The 12,784-nt window shown below is 33.1% G+C and overlaps 1 protein-coding gene across 1 annotated transcript in view; it reads left to right on the top strand.

Annotated features, from left to right (window-relative positions):
• The window catches only part of BARD1 (BRCA1 associated RING domain 1), a 75,443-nt gene extending 63,771 nt beyond the window's left edge, over window positions 1-11,672 (top strand). Inside the window, exons 10-11 of the mRNA XM_036856924.1 lie at window positions 8,133-8,230; window positions 9,270-11,672. Coding sequence (XP_036712819.1) covers window positions 8,133-8,230; window positions 9,270-9,602 — 431 coding nt within the window. The 3' untranslated portion in view covers window positions 9,603-11,672. The remainder of the gene's footprint in view (window positions 1-8,132; window positions 8,231-9,269) is intronic.
• The last annotated feature ends 1,112 nt before the right edge of the window (window positions 11,673-12,784 follow it).

Here is a 12,784-nt window from a genome sequence, read left to right as displayed (position 1 = left end):
TGCCAGTCAACCAGTTAAACAGGTATGATAAACAATTGGACTGATTGGCCATTTACATAGAAAAAAAAGTTTCTCTTTATGTCTCTTATTTTTGAACTTTCATTTCCTTTTCTAATCTGTGGCAAGCCTTATTGGGCCTCAGTATTTAAAAAAATGACTTAAAATGGTTCCAGGATTATAGATGTTTTTGTACTGAACTTGTGCCAGAAACCTTGCCTGTGGTTATAGGAAGGAATGGATTTTCATAATAATAAGGTCTCAGTAATAAAGAAGCCATGTGAAATTTTGAATATTAAGACAGTTACCACCTACCCAGTAAGTCTAGTTCTTGTGAATTTGCCAAACTTGCATCTGGTTACGTATACAGACTACATGATTCATTTCCATAATATCTGCCTTCTTTAAGAAATGGAAGTTTTGTCACTTTAATGGCTTGGTCATGTCATTTTTATAGAATCACTGATGGACTCAAGCTGACCTAATAGCGTGCTGCTTGGTAATTTTCACAGTAGTGAATAATATACTCTAATATCAATCGTTCTTTTAGGATAAAAGATGGATGGAATCTCTTACTGAAGTTCATATCCCCATATTGTCTAATACAAAGTTCAAATAGGTTTGAGAAATAGGTTTAGGGTTTGAGACAATTACTTTAAATAGCCGCTGGGTTTATAAAAAGAAAGCAAGAACCCTCAAATACTTTCTATCCTAATACATTTTTCTATGGTTTCTGTGTTGTTCTTAATGTCAGGCAACTTAGTGTGATTTTTAAAAAAATGTTCACAGCTATTCAAAATTAGTTGAAAACCATCTATATTAAGGAAAGATGTGGTGGACCAAAGCTTTCAAAATTAATCATAAAGATTTATGACTTATTAAAATTAGATCTTGTGTTTGAGTATATCCACCAGCTTGCCTGGTAGACAGAAGCTTTACTGGCTGAACTATATAGAAAGTTTAGTATCAACTTTTTATGGCATTTTCCACAAACCAAGTAGATTAAAGAGGAAATTTCATCTAAATTTTCTCTGTAGAGAACTGTCTTATTTAAAAACTTAAGCAAATTTAAACAAATTAACAAAAAGAATTATACAAAACAGTCTGGATCCATTGGATCCAAATTTAACTATTGGAAGTCTTCTGTTGAAACTTACTTTGTCTTAATTGGTTCATATCTCTTATTTTTTTATATTATATATATAGAGCATCTTACAGTGTCATAGTTAATGAACTTTGAATGAACATTCTAAGAATAGGGCATAATTATACTATTGTACTAGCCATTCTGTCTCATCATATTTATTTTACAGATACTTTATCAAATGGTATTTATCTTTATTTTACAGAAACGGGAGACACAGCTAAGAAAGTTCATTCTTCAAGATTAAATTTGTGCCTGAGATTCTGCTTTAGTCCTAGTTTTGGTGCTAATTCCTCACAGGCAACTAATAACCATCCCCGTACAGGGTGAATTTTGGTAATTAAAGAGGTGACTAGAATGAAGATTAGAAGATATATAAATATGCCATTTTATTCATCTCTTAGAGAATGAAAAAGATGGAATTGCATCCTAAGGATGTAAACTAGCCTTCAGAAAGTGAAAATGTATTTTACTGACCTGTTCTTTCAGTACACTGCTTTCAAAATCTCCTCTAGCCTAACCTTTTTTAAAAAAAAATTTAATTCTGCCTCTTCATTTCTCATCTCATTGTGAAGGGGAGAGTAGATGACTGTCCTCTTTTCTTTCATAATCTCTTCCTCTTCTCCACTCTCATCTAAGATTAAATAAAATTGCTGCTATAGAAGTTCTGAAAGACCTCAGCACCTAAGGGAATTGCTGTGGGAATGTGCCAGACATTTTGCACTGGACTTGTGTCTGTGAGGAGAGGAAGGGCCAGATACGGTGTTTCTTTGTTTTTGTTTTAGATGAGGAAGATGGAGCCTAAGAGGCAATCATTATATCATCATTTTATAAATGACTTCATGATCAGATTAATAAACTTATACTTTTCTATTAAAATTTATTTCTTCAAATGGATGTTGAGTGAGCTGTGGAATTTTAAAAATACAGGTAGTTTTTCCTAGTCATATTTTGCTAATTATCAAAAAATAAGTATACCAAAGCATTTCTGTCAGCTAAGATTGATTAGGCAACTTCATGCTTAGAGAAATATTTTACAAAGATTGTCTAAGAATAAAAAAAAATTAACATCTGTTGATATAACTCTGTCCTACTTCTGAGAATATACTCCAAGCAAGTAATACAAAAGAAAGAAAAAAAACTATTTGCATTGTTATTTCTTATAACAAGAAGTAGGGGGGAATAACCGGAATATGAAAAAATAAAGAACATTCTGGAGTGCTTAAAGGTGTTTTCTGAAAAAAATTTTATTTTTATATGATAACTAGTAGGAGTGAAATATGAAAAAACATTTGTTTAAATTTTTTAAAGAGCATAAAACAATTATATCTTCACTGTCAGTATATAAATGTGTGAATATGTACAGGGAAAGAAACAATCAAAACAGTTGTAGATTGGTAGGTAGAGGTCTGTTTGTTTATAACAGTTTTAAAATCAATGTATGTCCCTTAAATTCAAGTTTTTTACGAAGAAGTTCAAATTCTCAAGTTCTAATAACAATTAGATCTTCTTTTTGATCTTTTCTAAAAATTAATTGGGTAGGTAAGGGTTTCTCATTCTTAATCAGGGAAATTAGAACCTGTGCATGTATATTGCTCCCGTCTGGTGCACCAGATTGTTGACACCTGCTGTGCAGACCGAGCAGATACATTTTAACATGGTTGTTGTCCAAGAAAAATGGAAGTCTTACATAAATATTTCAGTTTTAAATATATGACTAAAAAAGAACACCAAGTATGAGTTTTTAAATTATTGAGAAAAATTTTGGACATTAGGCTGAGTTTGGTCTTTAACCACATTTATAAAGAGAAGGATTGTTTTGATATTATTATTCATAATACAAGGTTTTAGAATTGATACCCAAATTTTGCCCAAACAAATTTTATGATACAGTAATATATTTTTGTGATAGAATTTCACCTGCTTCTCAATATGCATTAAATAAAATAAATAAATTTAGCAAACTATCCTATGAGGAAATGGATTTTTATGTATGAATAGGCTTATAATTAGAATATTGGCTTAAAAAGTAGCCAAAAATAAACAGTTGTTCAATGGTATTTATTTGAAAACACAAAATCTAATGATCTGTGACAGGTGATTTCCTAAATCTAAATGTTTATGATGGCACGAGAGGAGCATTTACTTCTTATTTTACATTTTCAGCCTTCATTTTATTGTCCTTCCACTCTTCCCTGTGGAATATCATAGTATTGGGCTTAGCTCTTCTTTTACTTGCCATCCAATTTTTAAAAAATTACAGTGAGAGTGAAAGTTGTTTTTCCATTTTTGTCATTGTTGTAAAAAGTTTCCTCTTAAAAACCATTTCCTTTTGTCTGCAGTTTAGTGATATCATACCGTGTTTGACTAAAAAGCCTACTAGAAAAGCATCTAAAAGTAATTTTTTTTGTTTTTACAACTTGGGTGTTCATTTTCAATACAATCAGAAAGGAAATTCTTCAGTGTTTATTTTACTAATATGCGGTTTTCTTGAGTTACATAAGTGCCCAGTTTGGATCTAATGACATATATTTATTCGGATTTTTGATTTTGACATAAAATATTTGATTCTTTATTTTCTTTTTTTTTTAGGATAACATTTAGTGTTGACTAAGGGTAATATTTAATTCTGATTTTCAGTGCTATTTCAGTTACAAATAGCCAGTGGCTCCAGAAGAATAACAATTCTTTAAATTAGGAATTTATTTATTGCTCTAGCTTTTGAAGAGAGTAAGCACATTCTGTGGTCTTCATGGAGGGATACTTTCCCCTTTGGACATTTGGAATTTTGGGCATTTAACAGATCTCCATTTTAACGCTTCCTTCTGTCTTCATTGTATTCTATAATCATTTGTATGTAGCTGTAGATTCAGAAGCCCTTTTTTCTACTCCCTCCTGTTTGTGCAATCCTTTTTTTCTTTCTAAAACTAGGAAAAGTGACTAAGCTTAATACAGATTAATGAACATCATCAGTGGTTCATGCAGCTGAAATGAAAATACACATCCATGGATATATGTGCTTTTATGAGGTAGGAGGCAAGAGTGGCTACTAGAGATTCAGAATAAAGGAATACATTTCTGGATGGTACAAGCTTCTTTTAAAAAAAAAAATCATATCCCAGAATTCATAAGCTGCATTAGTATACAGATTCTAGACTTTGCTTAGGTAGCCAGAGCTACCTTAATGACTTTGAGTTAATGACTTTGAGTTAAGCAGTACTTTGGGAATTGGGCTGCTTACCTCTATATAAAAAAGTAATAAAATCAGGGCAAAAGGAAAGCTTACCTGAAATGGTAGACATGATCCGGAATACATCTGCGCTGAAAAGAATCTTAGTTTTAATAAGATAGGTAGTTGATTCCTGTATTTCTGAAAAATGATAGCTTTGGCCAAAATCTTAAAATATAATAGAACATGTGAAAAGTAAGAAAGATGATATAAAGCATACATTTTACAAGGATAGTGGCTTGATGCATTTTAAAGTATATATCATTCTGGCATATTCAGAAATCTCCTGTGTTTACATAAACAATATAAATTATTCATGTATAGTCATTTCAGTTTGGATTCAGATCCTCCTATTTAGCTGAGAAAGTTAACTAGTGATCTTGCATATGCATATTTCTTCACAAGAATCCATTTCTGCTAAACTATTTTATTGGCAGATAATGGAATAATATGGACTTTATTAAGTACAAATACAAAATATAATTTGGTTGAGTTTTAGGACGTATTTTTTAATTGAAGTATAGTTGATTTACAGTGTATTCATTAGTGCTGTACAGCAAAGCGATTCAGTTATACATATATATACATTCTTTTTTATATTCTTTTCCATTATAGTTTATCATAGAGTATTGGATATAGTTCTGTGTGCTATACAGTAAGGAAGTATCTTTAAATTGGTGGAAAATGACCTGTTTTAAAATCTTTATAGAGATTAAGGATTACAATATATATTATACTTTAGATGAGTTTATGACTAGGAATGTTGTGAAAGTTCTGATTGTTTAACATGGAAAATAGATTTAACAATTCTTGCTGCAGTTTGCTTAACTAACTTATATTGAGTAATTAAAACCTTAAAATATTATCTATTATTTAAGTTTGTTAATTAGGTAGTATTTTGGCTTGTAGATTCTTCCATTTCATTGATGATGTTAATATATCAGCATTTAGGTTGCTGAAAGTTTAAAGCATTTCATTCTTGTTTTGGTAAATCAGTTCAATTGGTTTATCTCAAAAGAAATCTACTAGGAAGTTGATATGAAATGTAATTGTCGTAAATGTCTACTGAGAAGTATGAACGTTCTGAAACTCATAGGGTACAAATGAGAGAGTGGCAGCTTTGGCATCAGTCAGATTAAACAAACTCATTGATTCACTGAAAACAAAGCCAAATGCATTGTTCTCCCCCCTCCAACCCCCCCACTCCCAGGTAGTCAGCAGTTTTTGACATTTTGGTATACTTTTTGGCTAATCTCTTAAAATTAAGGATCCTCCTATTTAGTCATCTGTTAAGTGGTTATGTCATTTATTTTGAGATACAGTATATTAAATCTGAGTAGACAGTACCTGGCATTTCCTAAGATGCTTTATTTTTTTAATAAAATAAAGATAAAGAAACACTGATCTAGAAGTTGGAGGATATCTGAGTTCTCATCTCACATGTATCACTGGGAAAGCTGTTTAAATCTCTTAGGATTTAAGTTTCCTTATCTATGAAATGAAGAGGTTGATTAGACAAGCATCAAGAGTTTCAAATTGGCAATCTAAGTCCAAAACAGATACAATTTATGTGGTTTAGTTCAGCATAATCATTTAATTTTTGTGTCTTTAGGTAGGATGTACATTTTCCTATTTGTTACAGTCTCCATAACTCCCTACCACTTAACACAAGGTTCCCCACATGATTATGTAATTTGAATGGCCCTTGTAGGCATTCGAGTTACAGTCTTTGGACTAGATGTCACACCCGAGTTTCAAAAAATTCTCCATGTTTTCTGTTCTACAATGGCAATTCTAACGGGTTGTTATAGACCTAGAAACTGTTCCTTAGTTTTCAGGGGGAAGCCATATTTTCCTTCTTTAGCTGATATTAAGTGGTAGAGAGAGTTGGCAAATTGTTACTTGGAATAAAAGGATATCAGAAGAACACATTCTTCATTTACTCAGTAATTGTAATTAGAACATTGGATTTTTCTACCTGCCTTTACAGAAATTTACTGAACAATCGCTATAAGGCTGAAAGTTTTGTGACTTGAGGCATATTTACACTGAAAGAGTACTGGCATCTTCCTCTGGTAGTGCCATGCTGCCCTCTTGGTGTCTGCCATCTCATTTCTCTTGATGCCATGCTTATCTCCTTCTGGTATCTGTTAAGACTACATTCTGTTGATTGACTAACGCTGGCATCTTGCCCAGATCAATTGAAACCATTTTAGTATGCTTTTTTGATAGTTTAAATAACCAGTCAAATAAACCCATAAAATGGATAAGCAGCCAGCATAGGCACAGCCCATTTATTTATTTCTGTAGTAAGACATTAGCTGTTTACTTGTTACAGTTACTTGATATTATAGCAGTATTCAATGTTCCGTCCTTGGCTTTATATGCCGGCATATACAGTTCATCTAAAGATACTGGTATAAATGCTCTTCAGATATCATCAGGAAAGGAGGTTTAGGAAGGGGGTTACATGCTTAAGTGATAAAAAGTAAAAGTAATAATTTATATGTGAAATAATGAGCTTGAGGTAAGTCAATGATTTGGCTAGATTGGTAATGTTTTTTGCATTGGTGTTTAATGTAGAACCAATATGTGATGTCATGTAAGCACACTGTCAGTGTTTCTCTTATGATTTTGACCTTGTCAAAAATTTTATTTTGAGACTCATTTTCAGTATACAGTAAAGTTAATATTTTAGTATTAGCTTCATTGGAAAGATAGTTTTTTATACCCTGTGAGTAGTTATTAAAAATTCTATTTTTAAAATATAATTTTTACTACATGCAAAAAACCAACAATTTTTTATAAAAAACCATCATATTGATAAGTTAGTGAGAAGAGTAGAATTCAGCGTAGCAAACTTAGCTAGATATGATCCTTGTATTGAAAACACTGGGGACTAAAACACAGGCAAAACTAGCAAAAAATTAAGAATCACATAATAGGGAATTATAGATATGCCAGGGTTGAGTGTTCAACTGGAATATGCATTAATAGTCCCAAGTTAAAAAATTCAGTCCCTTGACAAAGCTCTGCTTTTGGCGAGATAGATGTATTCAGTCATTAAGATATTCTAACTTTTATATGTTACGCAGTGTCTTGGAATATCTCAGTTGAAGCAGCTCTAAAACATTTGAAATATTCACCAAGTCATCTCTAGACTGGTGACTTCAGTGTGTACCTGTCAATTCCAAACACATCCCAGACTCTGCTTTACTGTTTATTTTAACAAGAGCTGTAGAGCCCCTGTTATTTGACCAGCTTAATAAGCGAGGTGTTCTGGACTCAAGTACTTTCCTTAATGTCAGATCACTTTTAGTCTAACAGGAGGTTAGGCATAGGACTGCCAGAATGAGTGGGGTAGATGATAAGACCTCAGGGTCAGATCATTGTGGGCTGAAGTAAATGAGAGACTTTTTATTCACCTTAATTTTGATAATGGTTATAAATTAAAATTTAGATTTTTATTCTTGTACATGAAATAATGTACTGATTTAGGTTTTTCAGAAAGAAAACTAAAATTTGTATTCAGTACTACTTCATTGCTCAGTCCTCTGAAGGGAAGATTTCTTACATTTTCTTTATGTGGAAAACCAGTTTTATTACATTTTGTTTTGGCATAAGTAAGGTTTCTTTTTCTGTTTCAGAGCAATATTTAACCATGAAGAAGAAAAATCACTTCGGTAAATGGCATAATTTCAATGTGAAAGAAATAATGCTCACTTGATATTTATTTTGCTTTTATCCTCATTTTTTTCCCAGGGGTGAAAGCATGTCTACAAAGAAAAGAATGTGAACAGGAAGAAGAGTATGAAATTCCTGAAGGACCACATAGAAGCAGGCTCAACAGAGAACAGCTGGTATTTTCCTTTTGATACTACTTTTATTGTTCTTATTATAACTTAATACTATTATTACCGTCAGGAAAAACTTCTCCTGCCCTTTCAACAAGTACAGGTGACTGATTAAAATTTTAACTGTGCTTATTTCAAGCACTTGATTCTGAGAGATGATCACAATGAGCAGTAAAAACCAGAAGGTAATAATTTCATACTGTTACTAGATTTTGGGCATCTTGAACATTCCCATAAACATTTCAGAATCTGAGGTGAGTCTCAGATATAGGAAGTAGCTTGAGAGAAGACTTAGAGCTACTGCTCGGATTTAGTTAACCATGTCTTTATTACCACATATTGTAGTTTTAATGGCTAAAATTCCATTACCCTGTTGACATATAGGTATATTAAAAATGCCAGAGAAAAGTTTTTGTAGAAGGGACTTGTGAAACTTTTTCTGTAAAGCTCACAGAAGTGTGTTTCATATCTAATTGGATCCCTAGCCATGGCCTTATAATGTATTGTGTTCTAAGGAAAACATCTCTAGAATCCTGGAGGCCACACTCCCACGTCACTGCCCTGGGGACCTTAGATTGGTAGTATATAGGAACCTAAATATGGATGGGCAGAATTGGAAAACTCCATAGAAAAGCTGTTACTCTTACAATTAAGTTTAGCTTGGTATCCGTGAAGCATGTTTCAGATACCCTAGGAAGGAATTCTTGGGGCTTTAAGTCCCACGAAATATGAATAAATATTCTGATATAAGAGGCTGGATGAACAGGTTTTATGTGTATGTATACCACACACACACACAGAGCACACCTAAAATGTGAGAAGAGTGAAAAGCACCAGAGTCTTAAGGAAAAAATTGTATAGGAAACCTTTATTTGCATGAGTATTTTTTTTGACCTAAATGGTTTATTTGAAATACAGCTTGTCCTAGCACCTCATTAAGTAGCTTCTTAACTGCTTGTGACTTTTATTTTTATTTCCCTATTCATATGCAGTGTTTTTAAATATTTTGGTCTGCTTTTAATGAGCTTTTTTTCTGTTTTTTCAGTTGCCAAAGCTGTTCGATGGATGCTATTTCTATTTTGGGGGAACCTTCAAACACCATCCAAAGGACAACCTTATTAAGCTTGTCACTGCAGCTGGGGGACAGATCCTCAGTAGAAAGCCCAAGCCAGACAGTGACGTGACTCAAACCATCAATACAGTCGCGTACCATGCCAAACCTGATTCTGATCAGCACTTCTGCACACAGTATATCATCTATGAGGATTTGTCTAATCATCGCCCAGAGAGAGTTAGGCAGGGCAAAGTCTGGATGGCTCCTTCCAGCTGGTTTATAGATTGTGTGATGTCCTTTGAGTTGCTCCCTCTTGACAGCTGAATCCTATAGCCGATGTACATTTCAAATTGAACTTACACAGTGTGAGAGCCCAGTGACTGCACTGTTTTGATCATTCACATTTTTACAAATAGGTAGACTCATTCATACATTTTTTTTTTCCCTTGAATTAAAAAAAAAAATTGTTTGCCAGATTATGAATTCATTCTGTGTTTACCATTTAGATGAGGAGATTGCTTTAAGGGATTTTTCTTTTTAAAACTGGCATATGTGTTGATTCATCATGTCTTTCTATTCACATTATCAGCTGTCAGAGATTAATGAGGGGATCAGAACTGTTGGTTAAACATACAAGTGGTATCACTATGTCTCGCTCTTTTAATGTTCTTTGATGAAAAATATCCACACCTGCCACCAGCAAAAATACTTGCCTTCGTTTAGTAAGCAAATAATATTGTCAAATAATTTATTCTGGCTTTGTTATAATGAAAATAGATTACCTGGTCTAAATGTGCCACCATAGGTGTTAAATTCTTCTCCTGTCTACAGTTGTATTTATTTTGCTACTTATAATTTACTTGTTCCTACATTTTTGTTCCCTTTTTTAAAAAAAATCTTGTCTCTTGATCAGGAAATCATGATTTGAATCTAAACATTACTGTTCTCTGTTGGTGAAAGTCAACATTGGGCTCATGATATATATTTTTATTGTATATATTTGCTTATTGTTAATCAACTTATAACTGTTAATAATATATATATATGTGTAGAACATTTTCTCTAACACATTTTAGAGACATTGTCAGTCAAATGTAAATAAATTAGGGAGCAGTCTTTCTGGTAGACCTTACGTATTGCTAAAATAATTTTTTCTGTAGGTCTTAATTTCTTTCTTCATAAATTGTTTTTCATTTTTGGATTGCTGGGGAGGCAGAAGTTGGTGATTACTTGATTTAGAACAGATTTTTGTCCAGGTGATACAAAAGGCTATGACAGTAAGTTTAACGGTAGTAGTGAAAAGGACTTATTCATAATACCAGGACCATCAAGGCTGCAGAATAGTAGACAGGACGTCACCTGAGAATGGGGAGACCTGGGAAGGTTACTGTGGTCTGAGTGTTCTTATTTGTGAATCAGTAAGGTAGATTAGATCATTTTAAAACATTTTCTGAGAAGTAGAATTCTTTAATAAGTCTTTCTAGAAATTTAGTGTACTTATAATATTAAAGACATGGAAAGGGTGTTACTGTTGAGACTTGCCAGTTTGGTCCCTTTTGGGCCAAAGGGAATGAATAGTTTGGTAACCACTAGATTAGAATACTGAGATTCTGAAGTTCATGAACATTTTAAGATCCATTTATTTGAAGTTTGAGATTCGGCTGATTATTTCAAAATAAAATTTACTTTAATCCCTTCTTTGACATGTTATTTTTCCATATCAAGAAATAAATTATGTGAACACAATAATACTGCTGACCCTGACCTTCAAGGGTGAATTTGCTCTGAAACACTCTCTCCAACCAGTATTGTGTTTGTTCCACATTTCATTCAAATGGAGAATGATGAACAACATAGCACCAAGCAAATCTGAGGGGTTAGATAATGTCTGGATTAAATAATTTAATAAGACTCTGGGATTTTGGTTGTCATTTTTGATTTATAACTGACTTGTAGTCACTTTCTATTGCCTCATTGGTCATATTCCTAGACAGGTTTGTGTTTGTTCCTCTGATCTGAATCCCCGTTTGTAAAAACACTTTGGGGAGTTGCTACTCGCTCTCCTTCATTCACTTTCTTGGTTTGTCCTCCTCCCTCTTTGTTGTATTTTGTGTCCCACTATTAAGCAGTTTTGTTTTTGGTTTCTTTCTTTATTTTGGCAGCAGTTAATTGATGTTAAGCCCTTGAAACTTGTATTTTCTGTATAGATATACTTGTAATTATTTTCATTTTTCAGTCATAGATTCAAGCTTCCTTTTTATTTACCATAAATCACTAAAGTTCTTTGTGCTTCCACATCTCTGTTTCTTCTATAGAGGTGACTTACTCTGCACTGTTGAAGAACGAGCCTCTGCAAGACTTGTGAGGAAATCTTTCAGCTGACAAAAGCTTGTCTTTTTGACCACTGTATTTCTGAAGTATATTAGGTACTTTATTACTTAAATAAACTTTTTTGAATTCAGTGTAACCTTGGTAGTTTGGAATCATCATTAAGACTGTCATTTATTACACAGTGGTTCCCTTGTGGTTCATTTTTTTTAAACTGAAGTGTAATAGATGTAGTACTGTATCAGTCTCATATGTGCGTCATAGTGATTCAATGTTTTATATACATTTCAAAATGGTCACCTTGTTAACTAGTTACCATTTATCACCACACAAAGTTATTACAATATTATTGACTATATTTCCTATGCTTCGTATTACATCCCCATGACTTTATTTTATAACTGGAAGTCTGTATCTCTTAATCCCCTTCACTGACTCTGCCTGAACCCAACCCACCAACACCTTTCCCCTCTGGCAACCACCAGTTTGTTTTCTGTATCTGTGAGACTGCTTCTGTTTTGTTTTTTAGGTTCCACATATAAGTGAAATCAGAGAGAAATTGTATTTCTCCGTCTTATTTCACTTAGCATAATACCCTTTATGTCCTTCCATGTTGTCGCAAATGGCAAGATTTCATTCTTTTTTATGGCTGAATTTGTTGATATTGTATATAAACATTGTACATATAAGTCACATCTTCTTTTTCCGTTTTCTCTTGATGGGCTCTTAGGTTGTTTCTGTATCTTGGCTATTGTAAATAATGCTGCAGTGAACATTGGGGTGCACATATCTTTTCAACTTAGAGTTTTTGTTTTCTTCAGATAAATACCCAGAAGTAGGATTGCTGGATCATATGGTAGTTCTATTTTTAACTTTTTGAGGAACCTCCATATTGTTTTCCGTAGTGGCTGCATGAATTACATTCCCACCAACAGTGTACAAGGGTTTCTTTTTCTTCACATTCTCTCCAACACTTGTTATTTTTTGTCTTTTTGATCATTGCCATTCTGACAGGTGTAAGGTGATAAACACTGTGCTTTGATTTGCATTTCCCTGATGATTAGTGATGTTGAGCATCTTTTCATGTGTTTGTTGGCCATCTGTATGTCTTTGGAAAATGTCTCTTCAGGTCCTCTGTCCATTTTTAAATAGGGTTTTTCTGGGGTTTTTTTGGGGGG

This window comes from Balaenoptera musculus, chromosome 7 (assembly GCF_009873245.2).
Source record: "Balaenoptera musculus isolate JJ_BM4_2016_0621 chromosome 7, mBalMus1.pri.v3, whole genome shotgun sequence".
NCBI classification, from domain to species: Eukaryota; Metazoa; Chordata; class Mammalia; order Artiodactyla; family Balaenopteridae; genus Balaenoptera; species Balaenoptera musculus.
This window is presented reverse-complemented; position numbering and strand designations above follow the sequence as displayed.